General features: G+C 43.5%; 1 protein-coding gene across 1 annotated transcript; it reads left to right on the forward strand.

The window, feature by feature from the left end:
- Positions 1–1,774: 1,774 nt before the first annotated feature.
- On the forward strand, positions 1,775–11,455 carry e2f6 (E2F transcription factor 6). Its single transcript, XM_028040957.1, has 9 exons — positions 1,775–2,193; positions 4,688–4,993; positions 5,105–5,145; positions 5,223–5,266; positions 5,338–5,524; positions 6,062–6,211; positions 10,623–10,737; positions 10,803–10,935; positions 11,192–11,455. Exons 1-9 carry the CDS (start codon positions 2,077–2,079, stop codon positions 11,218–11,220), a joined length of 1,122 nt encoding a protein of 373 aa, XP_027896758.1. The 5' UTR covers positions 1,775–2,076; the 3' UTR covers positions 11,221–11,455.
- The last annotated feature ends 28 nt before the right edge of the window (positions 11,456–11,483 follow it).

Raw genomic sequence — 11,483 nt, forward strand, 5'->3', positions numbered from 1 at the left:
ACCGTCTTCAGTCAGAGGGGTTTTCAAAGTCACTGAAATACTGACCTCTATAGGAGATCGGTAATCTGAGTAATGTGAGATAAAACATCTAATTTCCCTCTGGGATTAATAAGATTTTTAATTGAATTATTAAAGAAAATTGAATCAATGTTTTTCATCAAAATATTAGTTTGAGGCTGTTCACACTGATGCAATCAAACTATTTTATTATTTATTGGAAATTAGTTTGAAAATAATTCATCACAATCTAGATCTCAATGTAATTTTTTAAAATCATTTTTATGCAGATGATTTAGTAACGTACTGCTATTCTTCATCACTATCACAGGCAATGCAGTATTTGCAGTCTGTTGTCAATGTATTTCAAACACACTTACAAACTCTGAAGTTAGTTTTGGATGTTTATCAGACAAAAGCAAAGGTTTTTGTTTTCTCACACTCTAGAAAGCTACCAGAAATCCCTCTATTGTTTACCACTGCTGCTGGAGCACAAACTGAGTTTGTCAGTAATTATAAATATCTTGGCTATATTCTAGATAAAGAGCTTTCTTTTAAAATCACATAGCAAATTTGTTATGAACATTGAAAATGAAGATTGGGTTTTATTACCGAAATGGATCTTGTTTATCTCAAAGCTAGAAGTAAATTGGTAGCAGCAACTTTCCTGCCTCTCCTCGATTATGGAGATGTTTTATATATGAATGCTTCGACCGAATGCCTTCAAGCATTAAATACTTTGTATCGTTGCGCTTTAAGGTTTATAACCGGTAGTAGACGTCTTACACATCATTGTGAGTTGTATGCAGAAGCTGATTGGCTCCATTACGCGTAGGGAGAAAAAATCACCTGATGATCCTGATTTATAAATCTCTATTCGGCTTGGCTTCAGCATACTTTAGCTCTCTCTTACATAGATCTGTTATTTCCCATTCTTAACGCTCTAATAATATTTTTCTTTTGCATGTTCCACGTGTTCGAACTGAAAAGGGGAAACGATCAGTCAGTGTGAATCAGCTCCAGTCTGAACTCAAGATGTCAGAACTGATTTCATTGGATTTATTTCGAGCGGTTCTTAAAAACAGACAACAAGATTCTATGTATCAAACAGTGTCACTGCTTTTAAATTGTTTTCTATTGTTTTACACATGTGCACATATGTATTAATTAGTTTTATTTTGTAACCAGGTTGCTGTGTATTGCAGACTTCTGCCCAGGTCCCTCTTGAAAATGAGATCTAGATCTCAACGGGGTTTACCTGGTTAAATAAAGGAAATAAATTAATAAATAAATATTTTAAATCTCAAAATTTGGGATTTTAACAAGGATGTGTTAAATTTTGAGAGCTAATGTACATTATTATGTCACACAATGTAATTTACCTAACGTGTATTATTTAATCCTTTAAAGAATTAAAAAATATTGACCCTTTAGTCCCAGACATTTGCCTAAATATACATGTAAGTATCGTGGAGCTGTGTGAATCTCTCATCTTTGATTAAATCAACCATCTGATCCGCCCAACAGTTTCCATTTCTCATTGGGGTTAAATAATTTTCTGCTCAACTTCATGGAGTCGAAAAACGGACGCAGATAAAAAGAAATGGCTACTTTGAAAAACATAATTTGTTTGCTAAACGTAATCTATAAACTGCTTTTTGTCCCTGACTCCCCTTTAACATGTACAGCTCACTGGCATCCAGTTCGTCTCCCAAGATGGCCGACAGGGTGGCGTTAGACAGCCGATGCGGTCCCACATTTGGCTGAAAAAAACACCATACTTACCAGAACCAAAGACATAAATACGCATTTATCCGTATAAATGCGTATTTAAGTCTATAACCAGAACTCTGAAGAAGTGGGAGGAACCAAAGATCAACAAGCTGAAGGTGGTGAATTTCCTCCAGGACAGCAGAGGGCGCCAAAAGGCGCCACGGCACCACTTCCGGGGTGAAAACAAATCCCCTTCCGGTGGGTAAAAAACAAACCGGACCGCGGTGACTCCAGGAGAACTTCAGTGGCTAACCGTGGCTGCTGAATGAGCAGGCGGTCCAGTTCGGCTCGGTTCGGTCGGTCAGTATGGTGAAGTGTGTGGTCTCCGGCTGTCCGAACCGGGTGGACGGGTCCAACCATGGAGTGTTCAACAGAACCCCAAAACGGTTCTTCAAGTTCCCGCGAGATCCAGCGAGGGTCAAGGTAGGTCCAGTTTCATACTGGTACCGAAATTTAGAAGTTACTGTCCGGTTCGGTCCAGTTAGTGAGTTAGAAAGTCAAAGTTACTGAGGTTGCACAAAGACCCGGAGTGGACCACAGTAGAACCGGACCAGTTCCAGTCCAGATTTAGTCCAGACCAGGAACCAGCCTTCACTGAGTTTCCCTGGAACCGGCTCGTCAGGTCCAGAAGGTCCCGGAGGTCCAGATCAGGATAATGGTTCCGCTCTGTTTGGAATATCAGATGTTAAACTGGACTTGGATGAAATGTTTTGTTCGGTTCTCTGGTGCTTTTTTTTGTGTTTTGAACATTCTTTATTTAAGAATATTATGAATCCAACATATATGCATATGTATATTTATACATGCACTTACATAACAAAAAAAAACAAACAAACAAAAAAAAAAACAACACATTAGGGGGCTCAGCAAACATTTTAGTCCATTTCGGCAGTTGACATTTCTTAGAAAGGTTCTGATGTTCTCACCTGAAGGGGAGGTTTACATATCCAGTGACTTCCATTAAAAGAGAGAGACATACAGAGGAGGCTTTTTATAACCCCTGGCATCTTTATCAGTGTGGCCATCCAATGTGGGAAATAGCTGGGGTCCATACACTCAGAAAAATGTCAGTTTTTACCTGAAGGTTTGCTGTTATCTTTTCCATTATATACACATTCTTCAATCTTTCTCGCCATTGTTGAAGTGTGGGAGGCAAAGGCTTGAGCCAGGACAGAGTTATAATTTTCCTTGCTACTAGTAGCAGAATCTGTAGTAACTGGCCTTCCTTTTTCCCAGTATCTTCTCCTGAGGTCAAACCCAATATATAATGTAGTGGGTTCAGTGGTAACGTGACCTTAAGTATTTTTTTAATTTCTGTCTGAACCCCCTGCCAGAAAGGAATCAGTACTGGGCAGTCCCAGAAAATGTGGGTGTGATCCCCAATCTCATTACAGTTCCTCCAGCACAAATTTGTAGCATTTCTGTCATATTTTGAAATACTGAGAGGTGTTTTGAAGAACCTCATTCTTAATTTCCAGTCAAATTCCTTCCAACCTGGACTGTGGGTGATCTTAAAACCTTTTTCACAAATCTCCTCCCACTGCTCATCTTCAATAACAGTGTTCATTTCTAGTTCCCACTTTTGCTTGATATCTATAGAGTTGTCAGAGAAATGCATCTGTAGATGTTTATATAAATTAGATATAATCTTCCTCTTATTATTTTCCTCCACACATTTTATCAGAAATATTTCTAAAGGTAATGTATTTTGTTTCAAGGTAGGCCATTCTTTGTGTGATAAAAGATAATCCCTTAATTGTAAGTACTTGTAGAAATCTTTTGAGCATAATGCATATTTATCTTGTAACTGCTTAAATGACTTAAGAGTTTCTCCACTGAATAACTGATTAATTCTTATTAATCCTTTCTGTGCCCATCTCTGATAACCCGTATCCAGTTTGTTTGGAAGGAAGTCAATAATCTTGTCTATTTTTATTATGCGTGATATTGTTAAAGGTGCTCCTATTTTCTTCCTCACTAGAGACCAGACTCTGTGTGTATAATTAATCCACACATTTTCAATTTTTAAATCCTTCCAATTTTTTCCCTCCATAAATGGCATAGCTTCAAGAGGTACCAGTGGGCATGTGCTGCTCTCCAGACCAATCCAGTTGGTCTCCTCATCCTGTACAAGCCACTCGACCACAACGTGAAGTTGTGCTGCCCAGTAGTACAATTTCAGATTAGGCAGACCAAGGCCATCTTTTTCTCTTGGGCTTAACAATAATTTCTGTCTGATTCTTGGTTTCCTCCTTTTCCAAATAAAGTTATTAATAATTTTATCTAAAATTTTAAAAGTGGAGGCAGGTATCCTAATAGGTAGTGCCTGAAATAGATACATTAATCGTGGAAGTACATTCATTCTCACTGTTTCTATTCTGCCCAAAAGGGACAGAGGAAGAATCTCCCATCTGGACAGGTCCGATTTTATTTGTGTGATTAATCTACTATAATTTTCATTAAATAGTTGCGATGTTTGTGGTGTAATCATCACACCTAAATATTTGAATCCCCTCTTGGACCAATTAAAAGTGACCTCTTTATCTAAATCTGTAGGCCATTTTCCCACCAACATCATAGCTTCAGACTTGGTTTCATTAACTTTATAGCCTGAGATTTCTCCAAAATCTTTTAAACTAGTCATAAGCCTGGGGATTGAGCTCAGGGGATTAGAAATATACAAAATAATGTCATCCGCATATAATGAGATTTTATAGGCGACTCCACCTGCTGTTACTCCATGGATCTGGTGCTGTTTTGGTTCGTCACTGGAAAACCACGTGACCTCTGAGTTCAGAGGTCAAAGGTCACGTCAATCAGGACTGACCTGACAAAGATCCGTTTAGAGAACGAATCAGTTTCAGAGAGCCAAAGCTGGTTCTGGGTGGGTTCTAAACGGGTCACTGGGTCCTTCCAGGTGTGGCTGGCGGCGCTGCGGCAGGCGGACCAGCAGAACCAGAACCAGAACCTGATCTGTGAGGACCACTTCCTGCCGGAGGATGTCCTGTTGGGTGACGTCAGCGCCGACGCCATTCCCATCATGCCTCCCTGCCTGGACGGGCCGCTGGACCCGTTGGACCGGTGGGGAGCTGGGTCGGAGGAAGACGAGGACCAGTGGGTCGGAACCGCTGGGCCCAGTGAGGAAGAGGAGGATGAAGGCTGCTTTCCCTTTAACACCAAGATGGCTACTCCAGAACTTCCTGCTCTGGACCCAACAGAACAGGTCAGAACCTCCGGCTGAACCTTTACTGATCTGACCCGGTTCTGCTGGATCAGAACCAGCCCAGTTGGTTCCCAGTAGAACTGATAACTGTTGTTCTGTTCCCACCTGCAGAATCCGGCTCTCAAAGCGGTGCCAGCAGGTCCGACTCTCAGGTAAGCGGTTCTGATCCGGTTCCATTGTGGTTCTGTCAGAGGTATCCGGGCCGGTATTGACTCGTGTCTCCCTACAGCCAGCAGCAGCAGAACGGGCCGATTCGGACCCAGACCCGGGAAGGTTGGTTCTGTCGAGTGGTGGCGGCCTCCGTGCGGTTCTGCGGGTCTCTAACCGGGCCGTGTCGTCCCCAGACGTGTCTCTGCTGGTTCTGACCCGGCGGTTCCTGGACCTGTTCCTGACGGCGCCGGATGGCTGCCTGGACCTGCGCAACGCCATCGCCAGCCTGAGGACGCGCCGCCGCCGCGTCTATGACATCACCAACGTGCTGCAGGGCGTCCGGCTCGTCCAGAAGGAGTCCGTCAACCGGATCCGCTGGATGTGAGTGATCCGGTTCCAGGTCTGCCGCTCTCATGTGATGTCACACTTCCAGGAACTTTGTAGCTGACAGCCATCTTGGTAGGCGGTTGCTATGGAGTTACTATGACAACACCAAACAAGCCCAGGCTCAGAAGGATCTCTCTCCTCGTTCATTACATTTAATACTGACAGTTTCTGAGTTCTCCACTGTGGAATATTAAGATAAACATCAGATATTTGCCGCCATTATTTACTAGCTTAGCTAATGTAGCTTTTATCTGCTACCTAAGACTGACCTGTAGCCTAGCTGTTGCTACACGTTCTTACTCTACCAGTCACCTGAACCTCATTATTCGCCTGCAGAGTTCGTACGTTCTTTATGAATCTGTTGAAACTTTGATCGTATCGCCCACGGGTTCCGGGTTCTCAACCGTTTGTTCTGATGGTTCTGTAGGGAATCAGAGGTCCAGTTTGTTTGCTGTGTATTTCGGACCTATAAAACGACCAGAACCTCAGTTTCTCCCAGTGTCTCCAGTGAAACCAGTATGTTGTGTGCAGAGGAAGCAGCCCCGCCTCCAGCTACCTGGGTCAGAACCGGGCCCGGTCCAACATGGCCGACCTGAAGCTGGTGGAGGAAACTCTGGACTCTCTGATCCGGACCAGCGCCGAGCAGCTCTTCCACCTGACCGATGACCCGCACAACTCCAGATATCCTTCAGTCCGGTCCGGTCCGGTTCAGTTTCAGCTCCACCTGGACGATACCGGGGTGGGGTGGGGGGGGCAGACTGTTGGTTTAAACAGGTTCTGGTCGGTTCTGATGGGTTCTGCTCAGGGGTCGGTCCTGCTCACCAGTATTGGAACCCATGAAGTTTAAGTTTAATGTTTACTGAAGGAAATTCATTTACTGCTGAAGCAAAACAGCAAATGATAACTAGAAAATTTCGGAAGAAATTTAGCCGGGGCCTGCCGAGGCGCGCCCGTCGGGTTTGGGCCCGGCGTTGTCACGCTACAAATTGGCGTCGACGCTAAAGAACGCCGCAACGTAATCAGTGGCATGCGGAGAACCACAAGAACGTTAAGTAAGGCGGACGCGCACCATTTGGTATGATTTAAAATTTTGTCAAGGCTTTTATTTTGGAAGTTTTGTTAAACTTCATTTCAAAGGTCCAAACTAATCCCATGTTTATCAGTGCTTTGGATGAAAAAGTCAAATAAAGCCAAAATGAGCAATTACATGATGTAAAAATATTCAAGGCTTTTATTTTGAAATTTTTGTTAAACTTCATTTGAAAGGGCCAAACTAATCCCATGTGTAATAGTCATTGGGTTAAAATAGTTATATAATGCGCAAAACACAAGTAGTTGATGTAAGAATATTCAAGGCTTTTATTTTGAAATGTTAAGCTTCATTTCAAAGGGCCAAACTAATCCCATGAATAACAGTCATTGGATAAAATCAGTTATATAATGCTCAAAACACAAGTAGTTGATGTAAAAATATTAAAGGCTTTTATTTTGGAATTTTTGTTAAACTTCATTTCAAAGGGCCAAACTAATCCCATGTGTAATAGTCATTGGGTTAAATCAGTTATATAATGCTGAAAACGCAAGTAGTTGATGTAAAAATATTCAAGGCTTTTATTTTGGAATTTTTGTTAAACTTAATTTCAAAGGGCTAACCTAATCCCATGAATAACAGTCATTGGATAAAATCAGTTATATAATGCTCACAACACAAGTAGTTGATGTAAAAATATTCAAGGCTTTTAATTTGAAATTTTTGTTAAACTTCATTTCAAAGGGCCAAACTAATCCCCTGCGTAATAGTCATTGGGTTAAAATAGTTATATAATGCGCAACACACAAGTAGTTGATGTAAAAATATTCAAGGCTTTTATTTTGAAATGTTAAGCTTCATTTCAAAGGGCCAAACTAATCCCATGAATAACAGTCATTGGGTTAAATCAGTTATATCATGCTCAACAGAGCAATTATCTGATTTAAAAATATAAATCAGTTATATACAGCCCATAGCAGCAATTAGTTCTAAAGGCCAGTTCAGTCCTGATCTGTTTCAACTGAGGATAGATAGAACTACAGCGATGCGTATTTGTAGTCCTAATCAGCAGCCAATAGCCTCTTGAGTTCCGTTGCTATGGTAAATAATGGTCTCAGCAGGTGTGAGCTCTGAGCTCTGAAACACACAAATGTGTGTTTGAGCAAACACGTTTTACTGAAAAACAGCATTGGAAACAAATCCTTCCTGTTCGGGAACCGTAATACATATTCGAAAAGCGTTTGGAGCGTATGAGAGGCCTATGTGTCTTCTGCAATAGTCCCGAGATTCATATCTGTACCTCACTCAGAGCATTTATAGCGATGAGAGAAAGAAATGTTGTGCCCAGATCTGAAATTCTATTCAAATACATTGGAGAAAGCCTGAGACAGCCTCAGAAAATCCTGTCGCATGACTTTGCTCTGAAGCACCGTGACAGAAAACCGTACGATCTAGATAAATTTCGAAAACATTTTACCGGAGCAGACAGGCGTATCAATGTGAGGACCGATTTTGATACTAATCGTGCGATATTTGTGGGCGTGATGGCGATTTCAAAAATGATTTGGGGTGAAAAAGTTGTCTTCATTTCTCACTCTAATCAGCGAGAGACGCACTCTAATTTTAGGAAAAATGAGAAACTTTGGGTCGCTTAGAGGCAAATTGTGGACAAACCGTAACTGGTATCGACGAGCCGTCTTCACTTTCGAAGAGATCACAGACGTATCTACAAAATGAAATTTGAATGGCATTTCTAGGTGAATTTGTGACGACACAGAAAATCCTCAAAAATAGGGTATTTCCAGGATTTTTCCCATTGACTTATAATGGGGTTTTTTTCGTAGTTTTTTGCGAATTATGTCGCCACGTTAAGCCCAAATCCCACCAAAAGTAATAGCAACAATGGCGTGAATTTTCTGCACGTTTTGATACCTCATTTGTAGGTGTGCACCCAGCGGTATGAGCCGCATTAACGGTTACGGAAGAAAAATAAAGAATATTAAAGAGACACTTTCTTGGGAGAATAGTAATAGGTTCCTGCCATTGCTTTGCATGGCAGGCCCCAAAAACATCCAGAGGAAAACAAAGCTAATCGCTATGGAAACCCAATCGGCTCACCTGCTGCTCATCACAAGTAAGGATCACTTGTGATGAACTGGGTCTGGACCGGACCTCAGGTTTCTGGACCGGACCTCAGGTTTCTGGACCGGAGCTCAGGCTTCTGGACCGGAGCTCAGGCTTCTGGACCGGAGCTCAGGCTTCTGGACCGGAGCTCAGGCTTCTGGACCGGAGCTCAGGCTTCTGGACCGGAGCTCAGGCTTCTGGACCGGAGCTCAGGCTGGTTCCTGTTTTGTCCTTAAATTAAAATGTTTTTGTTGAAATAATTTGCTCTTTGTTACTTTGGACCTCAAACTTTCCATCTTCACTCTGAAATGCACAACATGAAGGGCACCAGTAATGGTGAGCAGGATCCTCGGATCAGAACCGGACCAGAACCCTGCTGGAAGGAAGGAGGTATCAGGATTGGTTCTGGACTCTCCACCGCAGGGGTCACCAACCCGGTAGCCGAGACGACCGTGTCAGTCGAGCAAGTTCTAAAAATAGCCATTGTCTGGCAGCACCGCCAGAATAAATATTCAATTAAATGTTTTTACCTGGAAATAACATTTGTTTATTTTTAGATTATTTTTAAGTGAATTATAAAAACGTTTAAAATTTGCTGTATGTATACAACTCTATTTTTTCTTCTCCCCTCCAGGGGGCTTTTATTTTCTCTAGTGTAAGAAAGCAGGCTGACAGCCAGGGGGGAGGAGGAGGAAGACATGCGGCAAATGTCGCCGGGTCCGGGAATCGAACCCGGGTCGAGGACTGGAGACCTCCAAATATGGGTCGCGCTGTCCCCTACGCCCTACAACTCTTTTCTAGGGTTAAAGTTCAGAATTATGCGCAGACGCCTGCAGGATGTTATCAGAGGGCCGCTTGGCACTTTTTCTGTAAATGAATGAGCGCAGTTTGATCCCACTCGTAGTTCTAGCAGCGATCGTTTGGATCCCGGCTGAGCTTTTTACCATGTGCGGTTCTGGCGGGTCACCGGATGACAGAATCTGCTGCTCCTACTGAGCGTCTCAGACGAAACGTTCCCCAAAAGAGTAGAAATTAAGCAAACAATGTTGCATCATCTGGACTCCACGCATCGTTTGTTTAAAAAAAAAAGGTCCACTGATTTTGTGGTTTAGGTTTGTGCTGGTAGTTTTATGCTGCTCTCCGATCGTGTCTAACTTTTTTTTTTCGACATCTGCTGGTGACAGCCAACAGGCGACCCGTCAGAACCGGGCACGGTAAAAAGCTCAGGCAGAACTTTAGAACAGCAGGAGGAGCTCAATCATTTTTAGCTCACAGAAAAAGCACCAAATTAACACAAGTAAACTGAGTGACCAATAAGATTGAGCCTTTTGCCCTTTGACCCCCACAGACTCACACTGATGCCCTACGTACAAGATGCTTTGACGCAGAATATTTAGTTTTTCTCCACTATTTTGTTAATAGTAAAGAGGGTTAGATAATAAAACAATAACTATTGTTTTCTTTTTTTATGCAAAGGTGCTGCAGGTTTTACTGCAATAATCCAGATTCTCGGTCACTTGTAGGTCATTTAGAATCACACAGAAAAGATCCAAAAGGAATTAAACTGAACTAAGTTCTGGTCACATAATAGCACTTAATCATTACTGGTAAATTATTACTGATAACTATGTGAGAAATCCCCAACATTAATATGATCATGTAATTATTTATATGTATTATTGTTATAAAAGCTGAGCCACGCCCTTCCTGTTGCTCCACCCCCTTCCTGTTGCTCCACGCCCTTCCTGTTGCTCCACCCCCTTCCTGTTCTCTGGACCTCAGCTTGGTGACCTCTGCTCCACCGTCTGCAGGGTTCTGGTTCTGGTCACACTGTTGGACCTTTAGCAGAACCAAAAGTTCTGGTTCTGGTCCAGGCTCAGAACCTGTCCCTCTACCTTTGGATCAGAACCGGTTCTCCTTGACGGCGGTCCGGTCCAGGCTGGCCTATGTGACCCGGCAGGACCTGGTCGGGCTGCAGAACCTCCAGAACCAGACGGTTCTGGTGGTGAAGGCGCCGGAAGAAACCAGGCTGGAGGTTCCGGCTCCCACCGAGGTGAGCAGAACCGCAGAAAGGGTCGGGCCAGATCACAATCAAACTGAGGTTCTGTTCTGATCCAGGACAGCATCCAGATCCACCTGAAGGGCGGGACGGGTCCGATTCGGGTTCTGACCTGCGACGCCGGAACCACAGGAGAGGCGGGCTTTTCTTCCCTGGAGGAGAGTCGGATCAGAACCGCCGAGCTGCACGCAGGTAGCTTCAGAACTGAGCCGGGTCCACCAGAACCTCTGACCTATTGAAGAAACCAGTGAGTTCTGGGTCCAGGTTCTGGTTCTGTTGATACCTCATAGGTTTCAGCTGAACCAGAACCGGGTTCTGCTCCGTTTGGACCCGACTGAATAGTTTGGGTCATCAGAACGTCCAGAACCTGGGGGACTGGAGGTGGTTCTGATGATGCCCAGCTGTGATCGGCTGACTGATGATCAGGTGACCCCTGTTCTGGTTCCAGGTCAGCAGAACCGGGTCCAGAGCGTGTAGCTCCAACTGGGTCAGCAGGGGGCGCTGCAGGCTGAGAACAGGAGAAACAATCCGACTGACGGCTTTACAGAGGAACCGGACCGGAACCACGGACCGGACCGGAACCAGGAGTGAAGTGATGAAGACGATTCTGATTATTATTATTTTTTGTTTGGTTCTGGTTTGTTTTGAGCTCAGAACTTTCTGACAGAACCGGGCCGGGATGTTCTGAAATAAAGAGTAAATAAAACCTGGACTGGTTCTGAGTCTCTGACCCGTTTAGC

This window comes from Xiphophorus couchianus, chromosome 15 (genome assembly GCF_001444195.1).
Source record: "Xiphophorus couchianus chromosome 15, X_couchianus-1.0, whole genome shotgun sequence".
Classification (NCBI taxonomy): domain Eukaryota; kingdom Metazoa; phylum Chordata; class Actinopteri; order Cyprinodontiformes; family Poeciliidae; genus Xiphophorus; species Xiphophorus couchianus.

What these genes read in the sequence shown, in the direction of transcription:
- e2f6 (XM_028040957.1), top strand. Translation starts at nt 2,077, where the DNA reads ATGGTGAAGTGTGTGGTCTCCGGCTGTCCGAACCGGGTGGACGGGTCC. An exon ending in CTCTGGACCCAACAGAACAG is followed by an intron (nt 4,994 to 5,104) that starts GTCAGAACCTCC and finishes TCCCACCTGCAG; the next exon opens with AATCCGGCTCTCAAAGCGGT. An exon ending in AGGTTCCGGCTCCCACCGAG is followed by an intron (nt 10,738 to 10,802) that starts GTGAGCAGAACC and finishes GTTCTGATCCAG; the next exon opens with GACAGCATCCAGATCCACCT.